Raw genomic sequence first — 15948 nt, 5'->3', positions numbered from 1 at the left:
GAAAAAATAAAAATAATCAAGACAGGAGATAAATTAAATACTTATTACTCTGATTCATTTAAAGTTCATAAAAACAACACCACAATACAAAATATATCAATTATTATTTATTAATCACCCCCCCCCCCCCCCAACAATTTCTCATGTCATAAATAACTACACAAATGTTCTTGGGTCATGCCCTGGCAGTGATACCGAATATATTTACACAGGACTTTACATACATTATGTACATATATAAATATATACACACACACACACACAACATCGTTTTTGCTCTGGTTGATTTTCATTTTTACAGCAAGAAGGCTAGTACCTTATGACTGATGTTGATTCAATAAACTGATTCTAATTAATCACACACTACAGTGATGAAACTTTGAGGTGCTTTACAAGTAAACATTGTATGTATGACATCGTATACAAAAGTATATTTACAAGACATCCCGGGTCCAAGTTAGGACATGAATTGAAGGAAAAAAAAATCTCTCAAAGCGGTCTTAAATTTGGCTGTTTATGTGGCAGCAGGAACATTTGTTAATTAATCGGTATTTACACATGCATTTCATATAAACCATTTCAAATAGAAAATTTTTACAGGTAGGTTAAGCATCATGTAAATGCTTTAACAAAACATTAGTGCTTTCCCTTATTACTTTGAGAGTCAGCTGACCTATGTACATAAAGGTCTTTCAAAACATGGAAACTAACCAATAAAAGTCAATCATCAACACAAGAATCTCAGATGTAAAACACCCATCATCCAGTTAGATATACATGTATATTGTCTTTGTTTCCCTTAAGTAGGCCAAATGGGTGGCATATGTTAAACAGTATCAACATTAGAATAACAAAATATTACAACAGAAATATTAAATAGTTAAATAACTGTTCACCTCATTGAGGAAGCAGTAGACTGCACAGGTCCAACACTGTAAACATCAGTGTCTGTTTTCTTGGTAATTCCAATGATAAATATACTCTGCTTCAACTGTTTAAGTAATTCATACTGACACAAATATCTTCTGATATGCAGCATAACACACATGATATGTGTTATGCACAAAATGTGCTCTGCTGGTATTTGGCAACAGACAAAAAAGTAAAGCAATACATTATACTGAATTTATACTTTCCATTCATAATGTACCCTGGATGTGGTAAAGGCGTTTGAAAGCAACATCACAAGAAGACCCATCAATACTGAGGGCTCACGTTTCTCCTCCTTCTCACACATGTGAAGAATTTGTTAGTGCAGTGTAAGTATCATGTGCTTTTCTCAAGTTAAAGTAAATGATATATCAGAATGTTTCAGTCCTGTTCCAGCGAGTAGCACCAATGTAGGCAACATGAACCAAACAGGCATAAACTGTCAACACACCAAGCTTTGTTCACAGCAGAAGGAAAAACAGATGACATCTTTTGGCGATTTTCCAGTGGTTTTGCTGAATTTCAGCGCTATAAGGCACAGTAAACTGGGTTAATAGAAATGCTGTGCTTGAGGTTGATGTGATGGAAGTAGAGGTAAATAGGCCAGAAGGCAACTGCCGGTAAACATGGTTGGCTTAATGCCGAAACGTGTGATTCATTTTGCCTTTGAGGGTCATCTCATTGGTCATCCAATGTAAGTGTCAGAATGCTCTCTTTAGAGTCCAATAAAACTATACTACACTGCCCTCTGTCTCTGTTGAGTCCGTTTCTGAGTCCAGCTCATTCTCCCTAAAGAAAACCAAAAAGAAAAAACATAGTCAGCAAAGAAATGTAAAAAAAAATATTTTACGTTTATAATATATACGTTTATATAAATATAAATACAATACGTTTTTATAAATGAGTCGGAGTTCTTTTACTTTAAAGGCTACAGTCTGTTCTACTGTGTTCTTTAAAACAATAATAAAACTATTGTATTCAAATTGAAGATTATTATAATATTAAAAATACAAGTGATTTTGTATTGACATTTATATATGTTTAAAGGACAGAACATTCTAAACCTAAGATAGTTCTCAAAAATAAGTCTGAGAGAAACTCCTCAAGTTAAGCCTTACCTTTGTTCACTGAGCAGTTTTCGGTTGCCCTGTCGTCTCTCCTCATTGATGGGGTAAGTAATAAATATGATTAGTCCTATAAATATGAGAAAAATGGGAGCAGCAGAAACCAGAACTTTCAGGGTAATGTCCACCTCTGCTGGTTGTGTGCAGCCTCTCGTCACATAACCGGCAAAACTATAATTGGAAAATGAAAGCGAGAGAGAACAGAAAGATGAGACAGTCTTACTTATTATCCAGTTTAATCCAACCTTGTGACTCTTCTTAAAGCAGCTATGAATTTCATGTGAAAGAGATTCCTACAGGAATCTTGGTTATAGGGCCTCTCATTGATTGGGGATAATCAGTTTATATATCAAAGTTAGGGCATAGATTATCTGAGTGGTCATGTAACAAAAAGGCCCATTAACTCAAGCAGACAGCAAATTCGCAGTTCAAAAGCTTAAACCACCTTACTGTCAGACAGGATTATATACAGAACAAATAAAAAGACAGGATATAAGCGTGTGAGAATTTGTTGGGTTAACTTACTCAAGGCTGAGGGTTGAGATTCCTAGAGAGACTCCTGAGGCAAACTTTGTGAAGAACACGTAGAACGAGTAGAAGATGGCTTCATGTCCCTGAGAGTCAGGATTCTGCACTTTGAAGTCATCTACCACATCAGGGAGCATGGACCTGCAGATGCATGGAATGTTAAGACATCCAATATATTGACATGCACTTTTCACATGACATCTGCAGATGCCCCTCATTCCCACATCCTTGTATTCCTAAACGTCTGAGCAGCTTTTTTTCTTTGATTTTTATTTGCTCAGACTATATATAATATGCACACAGGAAAATGAAAACACGTGGGCAATTTTATGATAATTGGTGTACAGCACACTCACCAGGGCAACAGGAAGGCTGCAGCGATGCTGACGCCAGAAGCGAAGGAGATGACGTACGTCACAATGAGATTACTTTTCAACAGGACCACTGCGATCAGGAATGGTATCGCTGACTGCACAAAAACAAACATCAAGTAACTAATCACTGACAATAACCGTCATCAAGACACACCAACGAATGTTGCTAGGAGTCATTTGACAATATTAATGTCCAAATAGACCATGACAAGATGGAGTCAAATGACAAATACTTAACATACAAACACTTCTATTTTCAAACGCTACTGTAAGTCAGTTCTATGAAACAGTCTACCCTGTACTTACTGTAGTCCCAATATATACAGCGGTTTTCTTGCCAAATCGAGTGAGGAACCACTGCCAGAATGGGATGGTGAGGGTGGCAGACAGCTGAAGAGAAAAGAAAGGTAGATTTAAAGGAAGCAAGGACAATCTAGGATATTCTCATTTCCAGATTCTTGAATTTAGCCTTTTTATGAGGGCACCTGAGAGACTTGGCAGGTTAGTGCTTTAGCACAGTCACTTCACAGAAAGTGAATTTGGTAAGTCTGACCAGATTTGTTGTTCAGATTCAGCTTGATCAGGTAAAGCAAATTTCTCATACTTGTTTTACTGCTGTTGCCCTTTAGCAAAATACCACTGAGGCTGAGAAAATGAGCTGTGAGCTACAGATGTGCTACATAGAGATACTCATGTTATATAAGGAGTTTCATGAGGAAAACTATTACACAGTGTATTTTCTATTAACCCAACAAATATATTATTCAAAGTTATGGCAAAAATATCAAAAACTGTGGCACACATTCATTCTAAGGCCACAAATGGCAACACACATGAAAAGAAGCAGTGAGCAATGTATATGTTCATCTCGCAAACCAGATACAATTTAATGTTTAGTGAAAACTTTATTCCGGAATGACAATTTAAGGGCAGACAAAGCACAGCACTTACAGATAAACAACATAATGAAAGAGTCAAAGTAAGAAAGAGAAAGAGACTCGTGAATCTGGTTCTTTTTAAAGGCAAAAAGGGATCTTTCAGAATAATAAACATACTGTATAAATATTAAAAAAACTTTTATTGTTAAAGTATTATTATTATTTTTTTAAGCATCTAACTTTTAATTAATGTTTAATCATACCACACTAAACTAGTCAAATTAATCTTGTTTGAGAACTATCATTATCTCCTCTATACAAGAGACATATTCAGCTCCAGAATTAGCAAACTATCATTTGATTTTATAGCTACTGTGGCATGAGATTTTACTACTTACCATGATGACAAGTAGGATGTTCTGAAAGTCATCTCTGAAGCCCAGGGTATAACAACAGAACAGTGCAAAGTTGCCTTCCAGGAGCTGCATAGAGATGAATATAAAGCCATGTTAGAACGACAGCCAAGGTTAGCCAGTGTGGTCTCAGGCTTACGGCCCAGACAGGATTACCTGACTAGTGGCTCAACCAAAATCCACAAAAACAAACAGCACTCAAGCGGAGCAGAATGTTAAGCAGAAAGCATCGTGGAGTAATACTCACCATAAAAGCCAGAGAAGTGAAGAGGAATCCCATCACTAATTTTGCATATGGACCATGGCCCATCACCATACGGATACCTTGGAAGAAGGACATGGGCTCAGTTCTGACCCTGCTGTTGTCTGCAAAAACAAAATACATTGCATGTTAAAGGGCAGGGAAGAGGACTTGAATGACTTGTAAGAAACACAGTAGTTAAAAAAAGAATAAAATAAAAATCACACTTAATGCATAATTATTATTTGATGGACACTGCTCATTTCAGACATAACACAGTCTTGGGTTGTCAGTTGTGTGTGGAATTTAGAACTCTTTTAATAAGGTAACTGTCCAAAATGTTCAGTTGTCACTGTTGAGTAAATGCAGTTTCACTGTACACAAACCCTGTTTTGTGCTTCTCCCTCTCTTGGGCACATCTCACTCTACAAAGACTGGTGTGTTTAAGAGCTTTGCTTAGAAGCTTGCTTCAGCTTGCTTCAAGGGAGTGGGACCACTTTTCAGATGTATTTCTCATTGGTGTGAAAGTACCCATCTCCATTTCCCCTGTGTCTTTTTCAGGGGCCACTGACTGATTGCCAACTACAGTGTCAGAGTAATCTGAGAACAGTGGAAAAGCCCAGACTCCATGAAACAGGATCAGTGATCAGAAATATGACTAGATAGCTATTTTAGACCTACAGGTTTGACTAATTCTCTACATATTCCGTGGTGGACAATACAAAAGCATATTTGGTATATCGGGGAGCTCAGTGAGACCAACGAATTAATGATGTATAAATATGAAGAATTCACCTTTTTTTTCTTTCACACCACAGAAGAGGATTATGGCACAAAGCACATAGATCGCACAAATGACTCCAGATGCAATCATGTAAGCCTGTCTCTGTGGAAGGACATGAGGAAAATTAGAACATAAATATTTTATAGTGATGACAGTGTCAGCAAAACTTTTTAATCCTGTTAGCTCTTAAAATAAGTCATGTAAAAATAACTGCCATAATGACTTGGGTTTTGTGACTTACTGTGTCCTCCAGTGAAATATGTGGCTGGCTGATGTTGACTGCAGCACCAAAATCCTGGCTACTAGAGTTGCTGTCATCTCCAACAGGTATGCAGGGGGCATTGGCTAAGCCCACGATCTGGCCTTGTATTCCTGTGCCAATAACTGTTCCCAAAACTTCCACAGTCATGCCTAAATGATAGTGAATAGTCAATAGTGAGACAAAATATAAGTAGAAGAATTCTAATATGACACTAGAAGGCACTGAATTAGACTTACGATAGGCAGTGGCAGAATCTCTCTCCTTCTGTTCTGAACTGATGAACATGGTGAGGGCCGAGTATGGCACGTGGAAACACTGTTTTAGAAAAAGAAAGAAACTAAAACTAAAGAAAGCAAAATAACATGCACAGACAAGAGAAATGCAGAATGATACTCACTGTCTGCAGACTTTGGAAGACACAGTAGAAGATGAGGTACCAGATAACTTTGCCCTGCTCTATGGGAGGCACATACCAGATAAGGAAATAAGATGCCACTGCAAATGGTGTAGATAGAGCAATCCTGAATAAAAAAATAGAAATAAAAAATTATAAGAATTTATAAGATTATTTATCTTATAAGAAGATTTTAGGCAATTTAAGTAGTCATTTTTTTTCTATTAACATATTACATAGCTACAAGATGATTTCACCTAAAGCCAGCTCAGTCTTGCAAATATAATCACAGACACAGATAAAATATAAATCTGCCCAATGGCATTCATGAAAACTAAATCAATAACTTAACCCAGTTCACCTTACTTCTTTAATATAAATTCAGTAAGGAATGTGTGTTCAGCAGAACTGTCTATATATGAATGAGCAAAGGTATTTAAAACTTGAACACGTCATTCTTTTCTCCTCCCAAATACATCACACCACTAGAGAACATTCCTTTGGAGAGTCATCACTTCAAGGTGACTCAGACAGACATCATACAGAGTTCAGGAGACCAGTGCAGCCTTGCACAACTGGAATATGCTCTATGTCATCCTGTAATTGTTACTTATTTCCGGTGGCCTGATGCACGTTGTGTGTACAAACGTAGATGACGAGTAGAGTAAAGTAGAGGAATGTACACATTTCCTCTTTGGCAAATGTCATAAGAGACCCAAAATAGAGCCACAGGAAAAATCTGCTTGATTGGCAAGTTTGCATAATTAAACGTGTGGGTTTGTCATTTGTTTCCTTTGTGAGAATGATTTGATTTTGCTTACTTTAATTGTGGGAAATCCCAACATATTTAGATTTTTTTTTAACTCATGACTTGAGTTAAGAAAAGGACACAGAGCTTTCAGACCTTTTATACCCTGTTCTCAAACACACACTGGACTAGGAAACAAAACAGCCTTCAAAGAGATTTACATGAAAAGTGTTCTGATACACTTCACAGACTTCAAATCAGCAGATCTGATTCAAAGACATATATTACACAACCATAACTCCAACAGCAATCTAAACATGCCTCTACTAAACCCACACATATTCCTATGCTGTTGGAAATTTTATGTAGAAGTGAGGATATAGCAATGGAACATTTGAATTAAAATCTTAAATAGCTCCAGAATGGTCAGTGCTTGCACTAATAAGCATAATCAGCAATGTGTACGATAGTTTACAAGTCACTACACCCCACTCCACAGACGCATTGAGAGCACAGATTCGACTTGAACTGAAGTGACCCACTGAGCATTCCTCAGGCTATTGGAATTCAGGAGGAGCCAAGCTGTGGCCTCTGATTGGAGGGAGAGAGGTGGTGTGTTGTAGGCTGGACCAGCTTTACAATCAGCATATCCGCCACAGCACTCAAACCCCAAAACACATCACTAAGCTAACGTCTGCCCTCACTGCCCTAAGGGCAAAAGCACTTCCAAAAAATTATATTGTTTCTTTTCTTGAATTAATTATCCCAGATATTTTTCAGTTAATCAAAAACATTTTTTTTCCTCATTAGTGTTTTTTCATTAAAAAAAGAGGAAACATTGTCACAACTTTTCAGTACCTTTCAGTTAGAACAAATTCAAAATATATAGTCAATTTCACACTTGCAGCCACTGAGCAAATCTAAACCCCCTAACATGATCAGGAAAAGAGAGGGAAAATTGTTTTGTTCCTTCTCCTGTGACAAATGGTAAAAATTAGCTATGGGAAATTACCATTTAGTAATTATTATACATGTTCCTTCCTCAGAGACAACATCCCCCTTTTGGATGCCTCATGGGTTCTCTAATGAAACCGTGATAAGGGATGCTAGGTTTGCTACAGAGTAAATGGTAAGAAAATGAGAAATTATTATCTTAGCCTACATTCATTTACATACGCAACACAGCCCTCATTCAGAATATAGAATCACGTTCCATTCCCCTCCCCCACTCCGCTCCTAAGCATTTCCATTTTCTCCTATGGTTTCCTCCTTTTTGAAATCTAGCTGTAGTCTCAGCACCCTCCTGCCTCTACCTTTCCATAAGCCTCTTTATTATGTGACGTGTCACTTACTAGCAGAAATAATCAATCAAAGAAAAACAGGAAGGGGCAAAGAGAAAATCTGGTGCATTTCTGGCGGAGACGGAGCTGAGGTTTCTTCTGGGGCCAGGAGAACACCAGAAAAAGGGGGGAAGGGAACTTCTAGGGTCACTGACCTCGCCTTACAATTGGTAGCAGACAACCGTACAGAACCAGCATCAGCAAACCCCTGTATCCTTATCGTACCTCCAAACTAGGCCAGTCCTAAACGTTCTCATTCTTTGATTGAAGCTTTGCACGGTTCTTTAACACAGATATCCGCTTCGCCTCAGGGGCTTCTACACTATACTTTTTCCCATGTGAACAGAATTAAAGGGAAGCTGTCAGGAAACAGTTAACCCCAAAATAAACAGAAGTCTTTTATCATTAAGCCTGTATTTTAAAGAATGGAAACATAAGAAAACTCCACCTCAAATAAAAGCTCATAATTGCTAAACTATTATCTACAATGTACACTAGAAACTAAAAGTACACTAAAATGGAAACTAATTTACCTTGTTAAAGAAACCTGTTCTGGTTAATCTTACAGTTTTTGTCTCGCCTTAAACACTAAAGGAACAGGTTTAATATAAAGTATAAATATGTATGTGTGAACAATCTATTTTTTGTCATGGGTGGAATGTACTTTCCCATACCAAACCCTTTCATCTGTCATCAGTTCCTTCGAGACTAAAATCTACAGCTCACACCCCCCAGAGAGGTAAAATAACACCTTTTGTCCCAACAAAGTCTTTTACAGCAAAGACTATTAAACACACTTGGCAACTGAAATAAATACACTAAATAACATTTCAAAATCACTGAAACAAAGGGACAAAGCCAACATCAAGTTAGAAAGAATCATTTGACATGCTTTGCACAGCCAGCTGGATACAACCAGACTCCACGCTCATCCAAATAGTGTCATGGAAAGAATTATCGTAGGGTGAACTAAACTAAACTGAAGCAATCACATTCTAAGTAAAAGCCTTTGTATTGGTGCAGTTACTTAGGGCAAATTATCTATACTGACAGTTTTTTTTATTCAGACCCTAATTTAAATAAGAAAGCACCCAAACTTCTTGAAAAAAAAATATTTGAGAATACAACGCATGACCTTTTAGTACAGTGTAACGTTGTTGTGGGAGAGGGCAAAAATCCAATTCAATTAACAGAGTGTCAAGGTGACATACCAGGGCATCATTTTCCCAAATCTGGTCCAAGGGCTCCGGCTGACCAGGAAGCCCACAGTGGGGTCTGTGATGGCATCCCAGGCTCGGCCCACAAAGAGGATAATAGAGGCATAAAAAGGATCCACCTTAAGAGCAAAGAGAATAATCAATACTTCAGTTTAGGTACAAATATTTGTACAGAGTGAGCAAAATGAGGCTATAAAATAATCATTAAAATAAAAAGACTTTGTGGCTGAAAGTGAAAGAAATGTAAAGTCTGTGCTCTCTGAGATTTATTTAATACACATGAAGAAATGAACAACTGTAAGTTACTGGAAGCTTTTGTTAAATACTGAAATTTCCTGACAAACCAGTGGTTATTCCCGGTGGTGGTATGAGCTCGTTTACAGTCTATTATAACGCACAAAATTCGTGTGAAAGTTTCTCAGTCTATTCTAGCTTGTCAAAGGGTGTGGCACAAGAACAACCTGCTTTACATTCATAATGCAGCTTATGGCAAACTCTTTTAGTGTAACATTATTTTGGCATAGTACATAATACAAGAGTACAGTCGTCCAGCTCAGAAGGCAGAAAGGACTCAAAGCTCTAGGATGACCTTGAGTCACGAGATCATAGACTACGTGTTTTAGAGAAACAACAGCCAGCACTTTATATTTACTTTCCCGCTGGGAAGTTGTCTAGCTGTATAGAGAATAAAGAGAATGGACTGAAAAAACACCCTGACAGTTACTGTAGTATAATTAGTGTTTAGTTAAGGCCTGAATAGAGAATCACAACTCAAGCTGTAGGAGGTCTTGGATGGAATGTCTGCTTGTCCTTAGTAACATGCTAAACATCAAAAGCGCTTGAAGTGTCCCTGAATCGTTGGTATTCACAGTCTATAATCTGGCCAATAAGCTTGTTAATTCTACTGTAGCTCCCTACAAGTTAATGGCATAGAAGAACTTTTTCCACCTATTAATTTTCCAGGACAATGCTTCCATTGTGGCGGTGAAATGCCTGTTGCTCTATCCTGTGACTGGGTATGCAGGGGGTTTGGGCAAACTCACTGGCCTGAGTATTAGCACCCTTAGGTAAATACTCAGTCACATAAAAGCAGGGTAACTATATTCAAATTATGCAATATTCCTAAACTATGCAGACTTCCACGCAGCATCATGGCTTCTGTATGAACTGAATGAAGTATGACTCTTAATGTTTGTGTATCTAGAAATAGACTGCTTATGATATTGCTGAAGCTAGAGTAATTACTGACATTATTTAATACACTAAGCGTGAACCTTTTGTCTATTAAACTCACCAGAGCAACATCTAGAAGATATATCTGGAGGAAGAAGCCAAGGGCACAGCCTGTGATCTGATAGGGCGCTCCTCCGATGGCATAACACAGCTTATTGCAAACTGATAGACGTCCTCTCTTCTCGGCCTGAAAAAGAAACCAAAAAAATCATATCGACATCTGCAGCTACACTTCAAAAAATACTTCTTTTAAATAATTCTTAATTATGTAAATACTAATAAGCTTTTGACGTGTACTGGGGCTTTGTGGAAAATAAATGAAGGCAGGAACCCTAATTAACATACCTGTGGTATAGGCTGCTACACTCAACCTCTACCAGACTCTTGTTAAGCTGTACTGAGACTTACGTCCCATGTTCAAGATGAATGCTGTTTATAAATATAGCAATGGCATGCGTTTGGGTTCAGTTTGCTTCTAATCCTCAGTATGGCCCCATTTCTCTCAGACTCTCGTACACACACAAACACATTAACTAACATTTTGGGTTAAAATATTAGCAGCACCTGTCAAGACATTGTAGATTTGTAATAAGGGACAATGCATCATGGTATTCTATTAGAATCAACTGTTCGCAGTTCAGGTAACCAGGTAGCTGTGTGCAAGTTTAAGCATGTCACAGTACCCACTCTGTGTTCACTGCACATGTGACTTGCCAGCCAACATAGTGTCCTCAGGTCAATCTGCCACACACACCCACTGAAATTTACAGTATGAGGCACAACCTAATTAGAACAGAAACGTTTCAAAAATCATCCCAGAATATATCGGATAAAATTATTAGGGAGAAACATAGGATTCCGTGGTCATAGTTAATTTCAGCATAAATTAGCCTGTTTTAGACTTTCGGGTGCCCTGAACTATATAAAACCCACAAGCGACTATTTTACAGAGATCAGCAATGAGCTTTAACAGTAAACAGTGCTTGGCAATATAGACTCCTGCTACTAAGTTTTGCTTTTAAACTTCCATGTAATTCCATTTAGCCAAACCCTGAAACAAAATATAAAGCCAATAAAAATCACGGAAAACCTGATAAACTTGAACACACCTGAAGGCATCTGCAGACACACAACAAACAATATTTTCCAACACTGAGAACAGACTCAACTGAACCATTGCTTTTTGACATGAGCAGTGGACAGTACTAATATATGATGAAGGGATCCTAACAATTTTGCATTCAGTTATATAGCACTCTTCCAGTTAGGGCTGGACAATATGGCCAAGATTTATAAGACAATATAATTCTGAAATTGAGTGCTGAACTGATGACAGTGCCCTGTAATGACCCTCAGTCGGTGATGGTCAAACAATGTATACTGTAATATTGAAAATGCATTTAAAATTTGTATCATTTTTATTCAAACATTTTAGATTGTGACCATAAAATGATATTTAATTATTTTTCAGCCCTTCTTTCAGTTCACAGTTTGTGTAATGGCATCCTAGAAAAAAACATTATACATCTGTATAAAACACACATGCACTTCAGTGGTTATTCCAGGCTGTAGGCTGTGTTCTTGGTGTAATACATGTATACACATAAGGCTACAGTTATTTAAAGTAACATTTTCAGAAGCTTCTGAGAAATTAATACACCGTTATACAATTCCCTCAAAATCTCAGCTGATTTAAATAATAATAAAAAATTCTTACAGTAAAATCTCGGCTGGGTTTAAGGGGTCATGACAAAATGAAAGGGCTCATCTGAAGAGAAAAAACTGACACGTCGCTCTACACACACTCTACACACACTCTACACACACCTCACTGCCGCCTGCCGCTGGCTTTAGCCTTATTTGAATATGAGAATCTATTTTTGGTATCGCTTACTGATTTTAAAGTAACATCAGATTGATAATAAAGCACACTTTAAATGTAGTCGTAAGACACGTTAACGGAAAACCAAAAATAAGAAAACGGTTCTGTTTATTGACAGTGACAGAGAAAGATAACGCAGTCAGTTCAAACCACAGGAGGACGACATATGCAAGATATAATATTTATATTAAAAAAAAGAGGGTATCTCAAGTGAAGTTTATCAACAAATAAATAAACACATATTAAAAATAATTTTAACACGGAAAAATAAACAGGCTACGCCCATATGGCAATAAAAACACAAATGACTATGTATTTAAACTTGGGACCACAGAAAATAATAATGGGAAGACGTAAATTATGCTATCAGCTTCATACCATTTACCATAAAACCACAGTTCTCTTTTTCTAACGCTTTCCACGTCAGAATCTCACCTTCTCGGTGGTTTTCACTTCATCCGATGGACTTTTCTGCAGAAGACTCGCGTTTGAAAACTGTTCACCTCCCTCTCCTCTTGCCATTTCGTTGAAATTCCTTTAACTTTAATAGAACAACAATTTCTTTGCCGGTAAAATCTTGTAAAACCCGCGCCTGCGACCGTGTGCTGAACTCCCCGCGTGAGTAACAGTACCTCCCCGGCGGCTCTAGTAAATGTAACTGAAGCACCACCCACTACCACCCCGGCTTCATTCAACCGACACTTCAGAGAGCACGAGGGCGGGGTTTGGCACGAAAACACGCATGCGCAAAATGATGACGCACCGAAACAATACGGTCACGTTAGTGGGTGTGTGGGGGTGTGTAGTGTGTGTACAGGGCTCGCCCACATGGACCCCAAAGCTCTGCAGCATAAATATCTAAGCACACCTTTGGGACAGGCCTCTGTGATTTTGAGGCGCTGATTCCTGTACTGCCAGTAAATAGCCGTCTCAAGCAGTCAGTACCAGTCTGCTTTGAATGCCTGATATGAACTATCCCAAGAAAATCTGGTCGACTGCGGCCGCCGAGACCACTCCAACTCATCCCGTGTCAGGCCAATTGGGACTCGATTTCAGTCATTTATATACTATCATTACTAAAATTATTTCTTAAAATTATAATCTTTCTTTCTGCTTATATTAATATTTAACATGGATTCTTCTTTGCATTAACTTGCATCTGTTGATGCAGCGACAGACATTTTCACAATGGTTTTGGGAAGTGTGTCTGAGCACATCATGCAGTTTTTTAATGCACTGCCACCTTCACAGCCATTGGTTTTGGTATATGATTGTATTTGTATATATTCTGTGAATCTTTTCAACATGTTATGTACTGTAATATTATAATAAGATATCATGTTCTTTGGAATTTCATATTGATGAAAGAATTGTTTAATTATTTGTCCATGCATGAATGCAGGCTTTTATAGAGTGCTGAATCACTCCCCATCTTGGCAAAGGAGTGTTCCTGATCAGACCCTAGACCGATGTGTGGGGCAGCTATGCTAGCTATTAAGCTATAGCAACTGTTATACCCAACCCCTATACTCGCTTAAGCTTAAATGGAATTTAAGCAATGCCACTGGTGGTTTGTAACACTGGGGGTGTTAAGTGTTGATCCAAAACCTTACTGATTTCCATATCTACTGACTACTGCTATAGAAACGTAAATATATTCCAGTTCTATTTAAATGGAACCAGAGCTATGCTAGATATACTCCAATTTTAGCTGTGTACATAATCCTAAGGGAGCACTGAACAGACATCTGTGTTAGGCCAGGTCTTGGCATACCACGTGGAGGCTACGCTATTTACTCACAAGAAGAGATATCTGAAAGGGGCCTTCAAAACTATCCTAGAGAAGAAAAAGCCTCCACATTTCAATGTTTACAAAGTCAAGTTCATGCGGACCATACCAATCAATGTGTGTCAACAGTTGATAAGAGAAGCTTTCCCTGCAATAGTGTCTGTAAATGTTGATAATGGTAATGTTAGGTCGTATTGCCTGATTATCTGCTTGAGTGCTAAGATCAGTCATGTTTGTGAATTTGGAATAGCTAATAGCAAATGTTAAATGAGGAAATATCACTGATGCTGTATTAATAAGTCAGCAGATGTTATTAGGATTTGAACAGTACCTTACAGTTGCTACTGAAGCAGCTGTGTGTTACTGTAGTGTAAGTAAGAGTGGTGCATTTGAAATAAAAATGTTTTAGCGTGGACCTTACCAACAACAGTATTTAATGCACTATATTTTGAAGCAAGCAGAAAACTGGGAATTGTGAGCAGTTTTAAAACTATATTTAAACAATTCATGCCCATATCTTTAATATTTGCATTAAGCATTTTTTTCATAAGGGCATGTAGTCACTATAGGTAAAAAAATAAAAAATAATAATATATATATATATATATATATATATATATATATATATATATATATATATATACACATATTTATATTTTATTGTATATAAATTTATGAAAATAACATGTGGGATGTTTTCTCATCATATTAATTTGGTTTTATCTGTTGTTTATTTAGTTCATCAGTTGTAGACATAAAGACATTAAATCTGAGTGGTTGTTTGAGAAAGTGGTTGTTACAGAGAATGCAGTGCACTATGGAAATGTTAGAGTCGTGCCAGACGAAAGTGAGGTAACATTATGACCTGCATGGTCCTGTGTGTACTGTGAGGACGTGCGGTGTTCACATAACCTTTACTTTTCTTTCTGTATCAGAAGAGACTAGGATCAAAACAAGTTTATCCTCCATTTATTTGGTCATTGCACGTCATGTCCACATTAAACAGAATGTCAGTATTTTTGTAGCAGACAATGAGCCTCTAACATAAAGTCTTTAACATTCCAGACCTTCATTAAGACTTTAAGACATAACATTATTATGTTCTTAGTAATTAAATAGCAGGGTGGCACAGTTGGTGTCGCTGTCACAGAGCTCCAGGGTCCTGGGATTGTGGGTTCAAACCCTGATCCGGATGACAATCTATGAAGGTTTGGGGGTGTTCTCCACGTGTCTGCCTGGGATTCCTCCCACAGTCCAAAATCACAGGTTGGTGGATTGGTGCACGTGTGCAGAATCACTATTCAAAGTGGTTCTGGAGGCAGTGCTGCCGTCGAGGCAGAAGGAATGTAAATATTTACCAGTTGCAAAATATCCCAGTTTTTTTTTTTTTTTACTGGAATGGGGATGTCTTGTCGCCTCAGAGGTTTCTTTTTCTTAGAATTTGTGTAAGAAGCAACAACCTTCAGCAACTTCCTCAGAGTTATTCTCCATTTAAGCAAAACATAATACTGATATTGTTGCAACACTTCCAACAGCTTATGAAACAGATCTAAGCGTACAGAACATTTACTGTGTAGCTCACATTAATTTGAGTCTTTTTTTTCTCATGATTTTTACATTTTACCTCAGCTCTCGGTTTTTGTTGCCCAACACACAGAAGGGGTGTATAAGGGGAGTATCACTGGAGGAGTGTTCCAGTGTCAGGAGAGCAGAGGCCAGAGTTAAACACAGACACAGGTGCAATGGAAACTCACGAGGAAGGCTTTTTATTCGTGTGAGTGCAGCATGTGTGCCATGTTCCACAGTGACTC

General features: G+C 37.8%; 1 protein-coding gene across 1 annotated transcript; it reads right to left on the bottom strand.

Annotated features, from left to right (window-relative positions):
* Window positions 1-145: 145 nt before the first annotated feature.
* mfsd2ab (MFSD2 lysolipid transporter A, lysophospholipid b) lies at window positions 146-12981 on the bottom strand. The gene is made up of 14 exons (XM_066674260.1): window positions 12784-12981; window positions 10528-10653; window positions 9228-9352; window positions 5932-6055; window positions 5771-5849; window positions 5514-5683; window positions 5284-5374; window positions 4495-4613; window positions 4233-4316; window positions 3263-3346; window positions 2939-3051; window positions 2580-2723; window positions 2049-2225; window positions 146-1719 (listed from the first exon to the last, which is right to left on the bottom strand). Exons 1-14 carry the CDS (start codon window positions 12868-12870, stop codon window positions 1662-1664), a joined length of 1581 nt encoding a protein of 526 aa, XP_066530357.1. The 5' UTR covers window positions 12871-12981; the 3' UTR covers window positions 146-1661.
* Between the last annotated feature and the right edge of the window lie 2967 nt (window positions 12982-15948).

The sequence above is a fragment of the Hoplias malabaricus genome, chromosome 6 (assembly GCF_029633855.1).
Source record: "Hoplias malabaricus isolate fHopMal1 chromosome 6, fHopMal1.hap1, whole genome shotgun sequence".
NCBI lineage: Eukaryota > Metazoa > Chordata > Actinopteri > Characiformes > Erythrinidae > Hoplias > Hoplias malabaricus.
The sequence above is the reverse complement of the archived record's forward strand: the minus strand, read 5'-3'. Positions and strand labels throughout refer to the sequence as shown.